Here is a 16,976-nt window from a genome sequence, read left to right as displayed (position 1 = left end):
TGATTGGTTGGCGCAAAAGTTATAGCGTTTACAAAATAGGGGATCGTTTTATGGCATTTTTATTAATATTTTTTTTTTACTAGTAATGGCGATGAGCAGCGATTTTTATTGTGACTGCGACATTATGGCGGACACATCGGACATTTTTGACACATTTTTGGGACCGTTGTCATCTATACAGCAATCAGTGCTATACAACTGCACTGATTGCTGTGTAAATGACACTGGCAGTTAAGGGTTTAACCAGGAGGTGGCAGTGTAGGGGTTAAGTGTGTCCTAGGGGCGTGTTTCTAACTGTGGGGGCATGGCTGTGATTTACATATCACTGATCTCTGGGAGCAGAGGAGCAGAGATCAGTGTCATTTGTTGCTAGGCAGAACGGTGAGATGCTGTTTACATCGGCATCTCTCCTTGCTTCCTCCCCGTGAGACGATCGTGGGTATCCCTGCGGCGATCGAGTCCGCGGGACCCGCGGTCGGATTTATGGGGGTCCCAACCAGCACTTGCGCGCGCCTCTGGTGGTGGGCACGCGATGGTATGGTGGCAATTTTAAAGGGACGTACCTGTACACCCATTTGCCTGTCCGTGCCATTCTGCCGACGTGCGCTGGTCAGGAAGCACTTAAAACTGCATTTGTGTTAGCATTTTTTGAAGCAATGAGAATTTCAGAATTGTTACCAAAAAATAAGAGGTCAAGTTCAGGTTTATTGAAACACCATGCTTTGGTTTATAGATCAGGAATAAATAAATGTAAGTATTCCTAGTTCTAAAACTTGTTCAGCAGGTGTGTGGATCTGCCTTTATAGTTGTGGAGATGTGGATATTTGTCCATTATGGATCGTAAACGATTACACATTAATAAGGCCTTTTTGTGAGGGCCCCTTTTTGGTTCATTTTGACGAATCCCCCCCTCACTAGATACCAATTTAAGAGTTTAAAAAATGCTTGAGAAAGTTAGGTCTACATTTACTTAATTTTACTTCTCATTCCTTTATAATTGGTGCACTGACCAAGCTGCAAGGATGGGCCTTGAAGATGCCATTGTTAAAAAACTGGGCAGGTGGGATTCTCACTGATTTCAATTGTATGTCAGACCTGATCCACTCTCTTTAATTTTATAGGTGGTAGAAGATGCATTTGGATCCTGGGTCACTCTTTTCACTCTTTTCTCTCATTTTTTGGGCTAACAAAAGAGCCAGGAAGAGGTGCTATACACCCAATCTATTGTTGGATTCTGAGAAATTTTGAGTGAAGCTTGACCTTTATTCAATTTAAATTAGCTTCCCCGAATACCACCATAATTTTTTCCGAAATAGTTCCAAGGCTGTTATGGCTACAGGATGCCCAATTAAAAAATTGGAGAAAATTAGGCGCCGGGTAAATAGATGTATGGAAAAATATATACCAATTATTGGAGGTTTTTGCTATAGACATAGGGATCTGGAGGGAGGTTTTGCAGGTTTGTAGAGGGTAGATGGAGTTCGCCTATATGACATAGATTTTCGATATTTTTAATGTTGCAAAAACTTCACGGCCAATTATATGCCAAGTGTCTTTAATTAATTAAGTGTTATTGTTGAGGTATTTGGGGGGTGCGGCCTACATTCCCATGATTTGTTTAGTGCTGTGTTGAATGGTGTAGACTGGGTATTTTTTAAACCTCATACATCCACAATCCTAAATTACAATGTCTACACCAGAGCCATCAATATAATAGGCTTGGGCAGTGAAGGATTCTGGTGACATATTCCTGTTTACAGGACTGTGTAGAGCTGTAAATACTCTCATACCAGTTTGGTGAATTGATCCACACAGGCATTTCGTATTCTCTCCGGAGTGGCTGGACTGTCCAGTCTAAATGGCCCAGTAATGCCAGATTCTGTTCTGGCTGATGTGAGGGCATCCTTAATGGCGTAGAATATGGAGGCTGACAAGAAAAGAGGAGGTTCGCCAACAGCCTGGAATATACACAAAAATTGCAACAACTCAATTAATAGGATGTAATTAAAGCAGATCTAAAGAAAACATTTTTTATAACGTCCGTGTGTATGAGGCCTAAAGATAAATGGCACATTGTCAAATTTTCAGCAGGGATCGGACAAATTTAGATCCATGTATAGGCACCCTGGTTGTGCACAAGTGAATCTATCGATCGTCTTGTGTACAACCAGCCTGTTGGGTTTTCTCGAATGATTAGTGCTGCCGGCTTTAGCCGGCAATACTAATCATGGTGCACTGCTGGCAGTAAAGGCTCCCCCACTCTGAGCCGCAGGCAGAACACATAAGCGAGAGGGATTCCCCCATCAACACTGACTGTGTTGATGGGGAATTGAAACAACTTTCTTTCCTTCCACCCATGGTTGAAGGAAAGAAAATTGCATAATCTATGGCCTTCCTTAGCCTTGAAGTACTAAAACGTCCACATTAAGTCTGTAACTTTTCACCATCTTTGAATGGGGCCGTGACTGGCCTCAATCAATATTCTTTGAAATATGCTGAGGAAAATGTCTATGCTAGAGAGTTGATATTTTCAGAGTAAGTTCCTTTCCTTAGTGCTTTACATTACCAATTCCCAAGTCAGAGACGTTAATCTAAAAGGTCATACCTTGGAAGAGTAGATAGCTTTGCTGTTCGGACAATCACGCAGGAGGGATACATTGAATTCTGCTGGGATGTCACCAAAAGCTGGAATTTTGTACATCCCGGGGCCTTGTGTATATAGGTTGCCCTCTGGAGAATACTTCAACTCTTCCATGGTAAACAGGCCAATGCCTTGTACAAAAGCTCCTTCAACCTGTGTGGACATATAGATAACTTCCATTCTGGTGCCACCATAGTGACCAGGTAGGTTTGGGTAAATTAGCAACAACTAGCAGTTCTGAGTTACTCACCTGTCCTATGTCTATTGCGGGGTTAAGACTGGTGCCAACATCCATTACTATATCTGTACGCAGGTTCTATAAAAAGGTTGGAATATTAATGTGGACCTGAACTCAAAAACTGAAGATTTCTTTCTTTCATAAGGAGCATTTAGAAATGTTAATTGTACCTAAGCAGTACCTGGAAAATCTACTTTTTGTCTTGAATTTCTCCTGAAAAATACCATTGAACTTCCTGATATGTAAGTATGCCTTGGCACTCCTGTTTTGTAGCTTCATAGCTGTATATGTAGAGTGTGAGATCACAGGCACTATACTGCTTCTTCTGATTGCTAGACTAAGATTTGGTGATGTCACCACGTGCTGCTCACAGTTCTCTTTGTTGGAGGACCTAACATGAGGAAGCAAAACCCTGCCTCTATTATGATGGCCACCTCAGCACAGAGACTGTGTATCATTGAGGACCAACCACCACTTCTTTAGAACATCAGAGGACTCAGCGTGTCACAGATTCAACACAACTGGAAGTAGGAAGAGGCAGAGCCACTAGGACGAGAAGGATTAAGGGGTAAGCCTGAAACACAGTTACGCTTATTAATGGGAGATAATATTTAATTACCTTGCTTTTTTGTATTGTTTATAATTATGAATTTAAAATGTTTGCTAGTTACATATGCAGTTTCTGCTTCATGCTTAGAAGTACTGTGCATTGCTTACCCTATACTGTTCCACCACTTATCGACTTTTGGAATACAACTGACCCATTTAAATAATTTGAGTGCCTGTGTGGCTAATACCTTATCTCTATAGTTTCTGAGAGAGAAAAAGAGATAGAGATACTATTTGCATTGAACCAAAGAGTGCTCCCTCTAGTGGCTAGGCTACAAATTTTCTATGGTATTGTTAGTGGTAATGTCACCCAACTGCTAAAAACTGATGGAGCCTGGTGTTAAGTAAACTCAAGAAAAACTTCCAATTCCAAGTAACAATTTGGGTGTTGATACCTTGTGGTCACCAGTTAAACAGTCAATCTCAACTTCAGAACATGCTACTCCATAGCTGAAGTAGTTGCTGGGGTTGCCCTCATTCTTTATGGGGTCGTACCCGATTCCTTCAGTCCTGAAATTAACAAAAGGCAAATCAAAATGGATCCAGTCTATATTTTTTAAATGAGCAAGTTTATAAATTGTTATTATATGAGTTTTTTCACTGAACGTATAAAATATTAATAAACATATAAAGTATTTGTCAAAGCAATTTGCTTCAGTTTGGATAAATTGGGGAGTGGTTTGACCCATCTTTTTAATGCTGTGAGAGAGCCAGAACAAGGAACCAAAAAAATCTTTTAATAATGGTGTTTGTTCACAACAAGATAAAAAAAACATCCAGCATATCTCATGGATACAAAGATCTCCCTTCAGGAAGAGTAGATAGATTTTTATATATATATATATATATATATATATATATATATATATATATATATATTTTTTTTTTTTTTTTTATATTACTGTAAGAAAGTTTTTTTTTTAATTAACTGGGGCAGCACAGTGGCTAAGTGGTTATCACTTCTGCCTAGCAGCACTAGGGTTGTTGGTTTAATTCCCAACCACAGAACTAACTGCATTCAGTTTGCATGTTCTCCCTGTGCCTGTGTGGCTTTCCTCTGGGTACTCTGGTTTCCTCCCACACTCCAAAGACATGCTGGAAGGTTAATTGGATCCTGTCCAAACTGGCCCGAGTATGTGTATGTATGAATGGGAACTTAGATTGTAAGCTTTTTGAGGGCAGGGACTGATGTGATTGTACAATATACAGTGCCTTGAAAAAGTATTCATACCCCTTGACATTTTCCACATTTTGTCATGTTACAACCAAAAATTCAAATGTATTTTATTGGGATTTTATGTGATAGACCAACACAAAGTGGCACATAATTGTGACGTGGAAAGAAAATGATAAATGGTTTTCAACATTTTTGACAAATAAATATGTGAAAAGTGTGGAGTACATTTGTATGGCGCCCCCCTGAGTCAATACTTTGTAGAATCACCTTTCGCTGTAATTACAGCTGCAAGTCTTTTTGGGGAGGTCTCTACCAACTTTGCACATCTAGAGAGGGACATTTTTGCCCATTCTTCTTTGCAAAATAGCTCAAGCTCTGTCAGATTGGATGGAGAGCATCTGTGAACAGAAAGTCTTGCCTCAGATTCTCAATTGGATTTAGGTCTGGACTTTGACTGGGGAATTCTAACACATGAATATGCTTTGATCTAAACCATTCCATTGGTTGTATGTTTAGGGTCGTTTTCCTTCTGTAAGGTGAACCCCTGCCCCAGTCTCAAGTTTTTTGCAGAGTCTAACAGGTTTTCTTCTAAGATTTCCCTGTATTTGACTCCCTCCATCTTCCAATAAACTCTGACTAGCTTCTCTGTTCCTGCTGTAGAAAAGCATCCCCAGCACATGATGCTGCCACCACCATGTTTCATGGTTGGCATGGTGTGTTCAGAGTGATGTGCAGTGTTAGTTTTCCACCACACATAGTGTTTTGCTTTTAGGCCAAAAAGTTCAATTTTGGTCTCATCTGACCAGAGCACTTTTTCCACGTTTGCCATGTCCCCCACATGGCTTTTCACAAACTGCAAACTGCAAATGGGACATCTTATGGATTTCTTGCCACTCTTCCATAATGGCCAGATTTGTTAAGTGCACGGCTAATGCCCCGTACACATGGTCGGACATTCCGACAACAAAATCCGTGTTGGTGTTGCATACACACGGTCGGATAAAGCTGTCGGAAAATCCGATTGTTCTGAACGGGATGACATTCGTTTGTTACGACAGGACTACGTTGAGGCTAGTAGCCAATAGCTTTGGTGTTGTAATTTGATCTGCACATGCGTGGCACTTTGTCCGATCGGAATTCTCTACAAACGATCGGAAAACGTCAGATTTGATTTTTTTGACGGAAAATTTGAGATCCTGCTCCAATAGAGCCCACACACGATTGGTTTTTCCGACAATATAATCCGATCTGGCCTTTTCCGTTGGAATTTCCAACCGTGTGTACAAGGCATAATAGTTGTCCTGTGGACAGATTCTCCCACCTGAGCTGTGTATCTCTGCAGCTCATCCAGAGTTTCCATGGGCCTCTTGGTTGTTTATCTGATTAATGCTCTCCTTGCCCGGTCTGTCAGTTTAGATGGTGGATTGAACAGTGTTCAAAGCTTGAGATATTTTTTTTATAACCTAATCTTGTTTTAAACTTCTCCACAACTTTATCCCTGACTTATCTGGTGTGTTCCTTGGCCTTCGTGATGCTGTTTGTTTACAAACCTCTGAGGGCTTCACAGAACAGCTGTATTTATACTGAGATTAAATCACACACACGGGTGAACTCTATTTACTAATTAGGTGACTTCTGAAGGGAATTGGTACCACTAAATTCTAGTTAGGGGTGTCAGAGTAAAGGGGGCTGAATACAAATGCCAAACTTTTCAGATATTTATTTGGAAAAAATTTGGCAAATCATTTTCCTTCCACTTCACAATTATGTGCCACTTTGTGTTGGTCTAATAAATAAACCAGGGTTGACATAGACTGTCAGCAGTGACTCAGATAGCAGAGGAATGAGAAAGCAGAGAGAAATCACATGAAGTGCTTCGGATGAAGGCAGGTACATGCTATGGAAGGATATGCTTTGTTCATTTTTAATTTCAGCAGTTTATAACCACTTTAAAGGAGTGTTTAATAACATAGCATTTTACAGACAGCACCAAACCCTAACCCTGGGCCTCCCTTATTTAACTGTACCCAACACACCCATCACCCTACACCCTCTGGCAGTAGTCGCAATCTACGCAATTTAGTCTCCATTCCTCTTCTTCCCAAATGCCAGCCTCCCCCTCTCCTGCGCCCTTTAGAACGCTCGCTCTGTCTGCAACAAACTCACCGCTGTTCATTACCTCTTTGTCACTAATTGTTTTAATCTACTTGCTGTCACTGAAACCTGGCTCCACAAATCTGACATCCCTTCTCCTGCTTCCCTCTCCCAGGGTGGCCTTCACTGGACTCACTCCCCTAGGCCTGGACGCAAGGGAGCTGGAATGGGATTCCTCCTATTCCCCCAAAGCACCTTCCAGGTTATTCACTCCCCTCCCTCTCATTCCCTCTGATCATTTGAAGCTCACTGTGTACGTCTATTCTCTCCAACAGCCCTAAAAATTTGCTGTGATCTCCCGGCCCCCTGCACCATTATCAACTTTCCTTGATGAGTTTTCTGCCTGGCTACCCTACTTTCTCTCTTCTGAAATTCCCACAATCCTTCTCTGTGATTTCAACATCCCTGCTAATACAAACGCTCCTGCTACTTCTAAACTTCTTAGTCTAACCTCTTCATTTGACCTGAAGCAATGGGTACAGGCTTCTACTCACTCCGATGGCAACACCCTTGACCTTGTATTCTCCTATGTATGCACTCCATGCAACTTCTCAAACAATCCTTTTCCTTTCTCCGACCATCACCCTGTCTTCCACCACCTTTCCCTCCAATCGCCTAACCATCACCCGTAGAAACTTTCGCAACTTCAACTCTTCTCTCCTCTATTCTGCTACAGACCACCTCTATGACAACATCTCTCCCCTGTCCTGACCCAACCAAGCCACTGACATCCCTTCTGACATCCATTCTCCTGCTTCCCTCTCCCAGGGTGACCTTCACTGGACTCGCTCCCCTAGACCTAATGGACGCAAGGGAGGTGGAATGGGAATCCTCCTATTCCCCCAAAGCACCTTCCAGGTTATTCACTCCCCTCCCTCTCATTCCCTCTGATCATTTTAAGCTCACTGTATACATCTATTCTCTCCATCTTCCCTAAAAATTTGCTGTGATCTACCGGCTCCCTGGACCATTATCAACTTTCCTTGATGAGTTTTCTGCCTGGCTACCCTACTTTCTCTCTTCTGAAATTCTAACAATCCTTCTCGGTGATTTCAACATCCCTGCTAATACAATCGCTCCTGCTACTTCGAAACTTCTTAGCCTAACCTCTTCATTTGACCTGAAGTAATGGGTACAGGCTTCTACTCACTCCAATGGCAACACCCTTGACCTTATATTCTTCTACACATGCAACTTCTCAAACAATCCTTTTCCTCTCTCCGACCATCATCCACCACCTTTCCCTCCAATCGCCTAACCATCACCCGTAGAAACTTTCGCAACTTCAACTCTTCTCTCCTCTATTCTGCTACAGACCACCTCTATGACAACATCTATCCCCTGTCCTGACCCAACCAAGCCACTTCCATCTACAATAAATCCCTGTCCTCCACCTTGGACAAGCTCACTCCCCTCACTAAATGCAGAATCAGGCCTCCACCCCTACAACCCTGGAAAACAGATGACACTAAAATTCTCAAAAAACGTAGTCACGCTCTTAAGCGTCTGTGGCACAAGACTAAGTCTCTCAAAGACTTCAACCAATACAAATCTGCCCTCCAAAAATACAATTGTTTCCTCCACACTGCCAAGCAGACCTATTTTACACCTCTTATTAACACCTTCTCATCTGGTCCCCATAAACTTTTCTCTACCTTCAACTCTCTACTTCGTCCTCCACCGCCTCCACCCACTGACTCACTCACTGCCCAGTAGATTGCTAATCACTTCAAAAACAAGATTGATACAATCCGTGATGAAATCTCCACTCTACAGGTATCTCCCCCAGTTAAGACCCCATATCAACAGGAACAATTGACACTCCCCTTATTCAAATCTGTTACTACAGACGAATTTGCTAAACTCCTTTCTAATGCTCACATAACCACCTGCCCCCTATACCTGTATTCCCTTTCAAATATTACGGTCGCCCTCTGACTCTATCCTACACTCTCTAACCCACATATTCAATCTCTCCCTCACCTCTGGCATTTTCCCCAATGCTCTAAAACATGCACTGCTCACCCCCATACTTAAAAAGCCGTCCTTGGACCCTACCAATCTTAACAACCTATGCCCTATCTCCTTGCTCCCCTTTTCCTCTAAACTCCTTTAACACCTGGTTTACAACCAACTGAGTGACCTCATTAAGAATAACCTTCTTGATCCCCTTCAATCTGGATGTTACCCTCAACACTCCACATAAACGGCTCTTTTAAAACTCACAAATTACTTACTAACTTCAATAACCAACGGACACTATTCTGTACTTCTACTTCTGGATCTTTCAGCTGCCTTTGACACGGTTAACCACCCTCTCCTCCTCAAAAAACTTTACTCCCTTGGTCTCTGTGACTGTGCTCTTCAGTGGCTCTCATCCTACCTATCCCAACGCACCTTCAGTGTCACTTACAATTCTACTTCCTCCACGCCTCTTCCCTACTCCGTTGGGGTCCCCCAAGGTTTTGTTCTTGGATCTTTTATTTTCAATCTACACTTCCCTGTGTCAGCTCATAGCCTCTGGCAGCTTTCAATATAATTTCTACTCTCACGACACACAAATCTATCTCTCCACCCCTCAACTCACTCCATCAGTCTCCTCACGCATCACTAACTTACTAACAGACATATCTGTATGGATGTCACATCACTTCCTCAAACTCAACTTGTCCAAAACCGAGCTTACAATATTTCCTCCCCCGCGTGCCTCTTCCCCTGCCTTATCTTTCAAGAGCAATGGCACAACCATCCACCCATCCCCACATGTCAGGGTGCTAGGTGTTATCCTGGACTCTGAACTCTCCTCTTGGACCCACATCCAATCACTTTCCAAAGCTTGCCGCCTTAACCTCCACAACATCTCTAAACTTCGTCCCTTTCTAACCAATGAAACCACAAAGCTCCTGATTCACTCCCTGGTTATCTCTAACCTTGACTACTGCAATTCCCTCCTCATTGGCTTACCTTTAAATAGACTATCCCCCTTCAGTCCATCATGAATGTTAATGCCAGACTCATACACCTTACAAACCGCACAGTGTCTGCTACCCCTCTCTGCCAATCCCTCCATTGGCTGCCACTTGCCCAACTAATTAAATTCAAATTACTAACAATAAGTTACAAAGCCATCCACAACTCTGCCCCCAGCTACATCACTAGCCTAGTCTCAAAATACAAACCTAATCGCCCTCTTCATTCCTCCCAAGACCTCCTGCTCTCTAGCTCCCTCATCACCTCCTCCAATATCCACCTCCAGGACTTCTCCCGAGCCTCGTCCATCCTCTGGAATTCGCTTCCCCAATCTGTCAGACTGTCTCCAAATGTATCCCCTTTTAGGAAATCCCTGAAAACTTTCCTCTTCAGAGAAGCCTATCCTGCCTCTATCTAACAACTGCACTATTTTCTCCATTAGCTCATCCCCCACAGCTATTACCCTTTTGTATAACTTGACCCTCCCTCCTAGATTGGAAGCTCTAATGAGCAGGGCCCTCTGATTCCCCTCTGTATTGAATTGTATTATAATTGTACTGTCTTCCCTAATGTTGTAAAGCGCTGCGTAAACTGTTGACCCTATATAAATCCTGTATAATAATAACAATAATATTAATAATAATAAAAAATCTAAAGTGATTCTGGCAAAATATAAGTGTAACACATAGCACTGTATGTATTACTGATCACAGTACAGTATCTGACTATGCATAAATATGTCTCTCTCTCCAGAAGGGCAGGGCCATCTTTGTTCAGGGGATTTTGGGTTAGCATCTACTTCCTGGACTGAGTTGCTGGCTCAGAGATGTTTTCACAAATGTCTGCACACAAATCGGCCTCTGACCTTGCGATTCACTAACAAGTTATAAAGTTGCAGTCTAAAGACTTGAAGAGTGGAGACTGAGGAAATGCTTCCTCCTGCCTGCAGCAGACTGATGACATTAGCCCTATGAAAAGTTACTGGACTAGAGCTCAAGGTCAGCTTTTTAATGATAAAAGGTGTAGCTTTTTTGAAAAATTATACTGTTTCTAGTTGTAGTTGCTGTTACAGAAAACTATGGAAAACACAGAATATAACTAAATGAAACCATAATATGTAATAATATACAAAAACGTAACTCAGCTGAATCAAATGTTAACAAGTGTTTGACATACTTGTAGAATCCTGTGACAGAGAGGCTCACACGGTCCTCATAAGCCGCTTTTATCTGCAACAGAGAATAAGAGATTAATCACCCCATGCCATGCCAATAGCTTTGAAATGAGATGCGAATATACTCACGGGCCTTACAGGTGGCGTGCTAAACTTTATAATCAATATACAGACTGACCAGCAGAGGGCAACATTAACCAGAAAAAAAATTACTAGTTATTTAAGCTGTTCAAAACCTTTAGTTAACAATGCTGATGTTAAGTTCCATGCAACTAGTATTTAATATAGGGTTATTTTCCTTTATTGTGCTCTGAACTTTAATATAGGGTTATTTTCTTTTATTGTGCCCTGAACTTTTACTTTATCAGTACTCAATTTTTCTTTCCTGTGTCCTTTTCTTCAGCCTTCACCGTACTTCTGGTTGGGAATGCACACTGAGCAACATCAGACATTGGGATTACATGACTCAATATTTCTCATGTGCAGCCCATAATACAAATGTGCCCCCTAAGCACAGCGCCTGTAATGCACATGCATACCATGAGTATAGTGCCAGAGCATGTGAAATGCACTACCAGTTAGGAGGGCGCACTTCAGGATGGCTTCTTGTGTCTACTGGGGAGACGCTGCAGGACAACGGGGACACCATTTAGGCCAAAACTAAACACACCAAAATTTCAAAGGCTCGTGCTACAAAAATAGAACTGGAAAATATTGATGTTGATTGATATTGATACATGAATCATCTGTCCTTACTCAAGAAGGCAATGGCCAGAAATGCTACAAGGTTCAAATTATTTTTTTAAGCTAAATAAAGCATGGAGACATGGGTGGATGGGTGAGTTTGCTTTGAATACTATGAATGAATTAAATGGAATTTTTGGTTTGTGGTGCTCATATGCAGTGTAGTTCTGCAAGGGGTGGGGATCTGATGTCACACATTGCACACTACAGAGCAAACAGCTGAGCGTAATCTGAGACCTGAGTGGAGAATGGACACCCCACTCTATACAGTCTTATAGGGAAACATGCACAGCTGAGGCTGTCAATCACCTGCTGTATGCTGGGGGATTGCAGGACCACCCGCCAGGATTGCTTGGTGTTGACATAGACTGTCAGCAGTGACTCAGATAGCAGAGGAATGAGAAAGCAGAGAGAAATCACATAAAGTGCTTTGGATGAAGGCAGGTACATGCTATGGAAGGATATGCTTTGTTCATTTTTAATTTCAGCAGTTTATAACCACTTTAAAGGAGTGTTTAATAACATAGCATTTTACAGACAGCACCAAACCCATGAGTCCTTCATACTAAAGGGGCTTATGTCCTACAGACCTTAGAGGTTGGTTAGATGAGCAAGTATGATTTTACTGTCAGGCAATGTCTATGATCATAGTTTTAGACATAAAAGAGCAAGGACATCAAGTGACCGAAGAGGAGGGAGTGTGGTCAGGTATCTCCTGGTGCTGGTGTATATCAGGAACAAGATTTTAAAACCTGGCCAACTAATCCTCACCCTACATTGGTCAGCCAAGAGTTCCCATAGTTATAGGATTGCCACATGATATATTATCACTGCATATCTGTGGCCCGGTTTACCATCTAACATTCTTAGCATGGACATTCATCTATGCTTGTGCATCAAGGCCAGTTTTGGGTAAAAGCTGATTAACATACCAGTTCATTTTTAGACTTGGGAATCAAACCAGAGAACCTAATATACACCTTCACAAACCACAGGATGCTTTATACAGCTAGATCCCTGGTAGGAATCAAACCTAGGAGGACCCCAATGCTGCCAGGCAAGAGTAGAAAATGCTTAGCTGCCATGAATGATTTACATACCCAGCTTTCCCATGAGCCATTTGGGTTGGTTTTCTTGTAGGGTTCCAGCCTCTGCAGTAGTGTTTGACAAGCTTTCTATAGAGCAAGAGAAATTGTTACACCACAACAAACCATCATTGTAATTAAATAGGCCGCCAAACGTCAATGACAGCCTTAAACAAATACACATGAAAAAAATACAAAGGGCTACCAATGCTGAATTCTAGGCAGATATTAACCACTTCAATACAGGGCACTTAAACACCTTCCTGCCCAGACCAATTTTGAGCTTTCAGCGCTGTCGCACTTTGAATGACAATTGCGCGGTCATGCTACACTGTACCCAAATGAAATTTTTATTATTTTTTTCCCACAAATAGAGCTTTCTTTTGGTGGTATTTGATCACCTCTACGGTTTTTATTTTTTGCGTTACAAATAAAAAAATACCGAAAATTTTGAAAAAAAAAATGTTTTTCTTTGTTTCAGTTTCAAATCTTTGTAAATAAGTACGTTTTCTCCTTCACTGATGGGCACTGATGGGGCTACACTGATGGGCACTGATAAGGCGGCACTGATGGGCACCAATGATGTGGCACCAATGAAGTGGCACTGATGAGGTGGCATTGATGCACACTGATATGTGGCACTGATAGGTGGCACGGATGGGCGACACGGATGGGCGACACGGATGGGCGACACGGATGGACACTGATAGGTGGCAAAAATTGGCACTGATAGCTGGCACGGATTGGCATGGATGGGCGGCACAGATGGGCATGGATAGGCGGCACAGATGGGCATGGATAGGCGGCACAGATGGGCATGGGTGGGCACTGATAGCCGGCACAGGTGGGTACTGATAGGCGGCACAGGTGGGCACTCATAGGCGGCACAGGTGGGCACTCATAGGCGGCATTGGTGTTATACTGTACTAATGGATGCCAATCAGTGCCAAACAATAATGCATGCCAATCAGTGATGCCCATTGTGGGCACTGATTGGCATCCATTATGGGCACTGATTGGCATCCATTGTGCTGACTGGCATCCCTGGTGGTCTAGGGGGGATTACCTTTTCCCTGGTGGTCTGGTGGTCCAGTGTGGGCATCCTCGGGGGGGCTGTGCTGATAATCGATCAGCACAGACCCCCCCTGTCAGAGGAGCAGCCAATCGGCTCTCCTCTACTCGCGTCTGACAGACGCGAGTGAGGGAAAGCCGATCACTGGCTCTTCCCATTTACACTGTGATCAGCCGTGATTGGACACGGCTGATCACGTGGTAAAGAGTCTCCGTCGGAGACTCTTTACCGAGATCGTAGTTGCCGGGTGTCAGACTGACCGGGGGCGCGCAGCGGCTCATAATCCTGATCACGTCATATGATGTCCGATCAGGATTATGAAACCACTTTGCCACCGTCAATTGTCTATAGGGCGGGCGGCAAGTGGTTAAAGACACAAGTTAATACAGTGCTGTAATCATTACCCACTTCAGCCCCAGAAAGATTCACCCCCTTCCTGACCAGTTCATTTTTTGCGATACAGCACTGCATCGCTTTACCTGACAATTGCACGGCCATGTGATGTTGTACCCAACCAAAATTTATGTCCTTTTCCTCACACAAATAGAGCTTTCTTTTGGTGGTATTTGATTACCTCTGCGTTTTTTTTTTTTTGCGCTAAAAACAAAAAAAAAGCGACAATTTTGAAAAAAAACTATATTTTTTACTTTCTGCTAGAATGCATATCCAAAAAAAAAATTATTATTCATCAGTTTAGGCCAATATGCAAAAAAAATCCCAATAAGCGTATATTGATTGGTTTGCACAAAAATGATAGCATCTACAAAATAAGGGAAAGATTTAGGGACTTTTTTTTTTATTGTTTTTACTGGTAATGGCGGCGATGTGCAATTTTTAGAGGGACTGCGACATTGCAGCAGACAAATTTTACCCTAAGTGACACTTTTTGGTGACCGGTGACATCTATAGAGTGATCAGTGCCATAAAAGTGCATAAATTACACTAGAAGGAAAGGGGTTAACACTAGGGGCCTCTCAAGGAGTAACTTTGTTCCCTGGGAGGTGTATCTAACTGTATGGGGGATGGGCTGTCTGGGAGAAGAAAGAGATCGCTGTTCCTGATCTCTCTCCTTCTATGTCAGAACAAGGATCTGTTTGTTTACATCGACAGATCCCGTTCTGGCTCTCTTTCCCAAAATTGTGGGTGGCCAGTGGACATTGAGTCTGCCGGACCCGCAGGTGAGCTCCCGCACGTCCCCAAAATCCAGTGCACGAACCAACATACCAGTACGTCGATTCCCGTAGCCCTGCCAACTTTCCGCAGTGTAACTGCGGCAGCTGGTCGGCAACTGGTTAATATAACATTACATTTATTTTTTATATGCAAGCAGTGTGTGACCTGGTATCAGTCTCTTGCAGTACAAGGAGCTAGCCAGTTCCATAACTCCCACCATTTTGAGATAGGAATGAGGGACACCTACTAGCAAAAGTATGTAGGCATAAGACACACCCCCTGCCACGCCCCTTAAAGGAGAATTAACTAAAAGAAAAGTATTAGTTAAATCCACAAGGGTATTTTTTTAACCACTACTATTCCTTTAGATTGGCTTTTAAATTTTACAAATGCAGCAATTTAGAATTTGGATGAAAGGTTTAGCTCTTGGAAAGACTTTTGAAAGATAAATAGTGAATTTTATATACAACTATATAGATCAGACCAAAATGAGGGACAAATGAAGAAGAAAGAGGGACAGAGGGACATTGCTCCAAATCAGGGACAGTCCCTCAAAATCAGGGACATAGTCATGTGGTGACAGGAAACATGCTGACAGAAGGAAAGAGCAGAGTGAAAGAGATGAGCTCATCACTGTGCTGCTTCTCCTTTCACTGTCCAGTAACAGGCTGGGGCATGTCCAGGAAGGCCTGTGCTCACAGGAAAAGGATTGAATGTGGTTCAGTGAAGCCCAATTTTATAAAAGGGGGGGGGACTTTTTTCCCCACGTTTCTCACAGGTTGGGCAGTCAATTGAAATAAATAGGTTGCCCTACTCCCAGCACATAGCATGCACAGACCCGAACCAAGCCTTAAGGAACCCATCCAGGCAAACAGCTTCATGCACAGATACTGTTTTTCCTGCCAAAGTTTACTTGTTCTTTTCTAGCACTCTTATAACTCAAAATCCACTTTATGGCTAAACAGTTTAGCTTTCTGTGTCATCTCTGCAATCTGCTCATTAGACAGCGAGGCTGCAGCCGGATACAGGAGTTGCAGCTGCAGATCTAAACAGACCCTTCAGATCTAGAATGAGTTTTGAAGGGGGCGACGTCACACAAAACAAGAAAAAAATGTGGGGTTACCCTCATAATTTATAATAGGTCCTTCAAGGGGGACCCCATGCTAAAATAAAATGGTGTGGAGTCACCCCTAAAATCAACACTAGGCCCCTTCAGATCTGGTATGGATTTTAAGAGGTAATCCTGCACAAAAAACATTAAACATTTTCATGGGTTCCTCCCCCAAAATCTATACTAGAGCCTTCATATCTTGTACAGATTTATAGGGGAAATCCTATAGAACTCAAAGTTGTTGGTTTCTCCTTAACATCTACACCAGATAACCACACCAATTTTTTCTTGTTTTTTGTGCAGAGGTTCTTCCTTAAAATCCATACCATATCCGAAGGACCTATTATTGATTATAAGGAGGACCACATCTTTTATTTTATTTTTATTTTTTTGAGAGAAAAAACTAATTCTGGTATGTATTATGTGGGGTCCCCGTGCCATTTTTTTACAAAATAAAGGAAGCTTGAAGGGAAAAGTATATTACCAGCAATTTATACAGAACTTTTTTTCTTTGTAGATGGCAGTTTTGCTGCAGTAAGCTGTGTACATCTTTCAGATGCCCCACTTCACAAACTGGTTAAGGCACTCCCAGACATCTTATTGAAAGGAATTTTGCATTTTATCTGCTTGACAGCCTACCATAGATTTTCTGCTGCAGATTGGCCCGGCTGTGCTGAATCACATACATATACTTGATCCCGTTTTTCTGGGTAGGGGGCACACGCATGCATGCCGCTCCCCGGCTGTGCGGTCATTCACAATAGCACAAGCTAATCAGCAGGTCTCAGCCAATGACTTATGGCTGAAACCTGCTGATTGGCTGTGCAA

General features: G+C 42.5%; 1 protein-coding gene across 2 annotated transcripts in view; it reads right to left on the bottom strand.

Annotated features, from left to right (window-relative positions):
- The window catches only part of XDH (xanthine dehydrogenase), a 166,728-nt gene that overhangs the window by 10,160 nt on the left and 139,592 nt on the right, over positions 1 to 16,976 (bottom strand). For both annotated transcript variants that reach the window (XM_077485875.1, XM_077485874.1), the window contains exons 30-35: positions 12,808 to 12,882; positions 10,966 to 11,018; positions 3,884 to 3,998; positions 2,892 to 2,957; positions 2,606 to 2,794; positions 1,791 to 1,958 (exon numbers count right to left, since the gene is read on the bottom strand). In XM_077485875.1, coding sequence (XP_077342001.1) covers positions 1,791 to 1,958; positions 2,606 to 2,794; positions 2,892 to 2,957; positions 3,884 to 3,998; positions 10,966 to 11,018; positions 12,808 to 12,882 — 666 coding nt within the window. The remainder of the gene's footprint in view (positions 1 to 1,790; positions 1,959 to 2,605; positions 2,795 to 2,891; positions 2,958 to 3,883; positions 3,999 to 10,965; positions 11,019 to 12,807; positions 12,883 to 16,976) is intronic.

This window comes from Lithobates pipiens, unplaced genomic scaffold, assembly GCF_037356315.1.
Source record: "Lithobates pipiens isolate NorthernLeopardFrog02 unplaced genomic scaffold, aLitPip1_a1.2 Scaffold_18, whole genome shotgun sequence".
Taxonomy (NCBI): Eukaryota; Metazoa; Chordata; class Amphibia; order Anura; family Ranidae; genus Lithobates; species Lithobates pipiens.
This window is presented reverse-complemented; position numbering and strand designations above follow the sequence as displayed.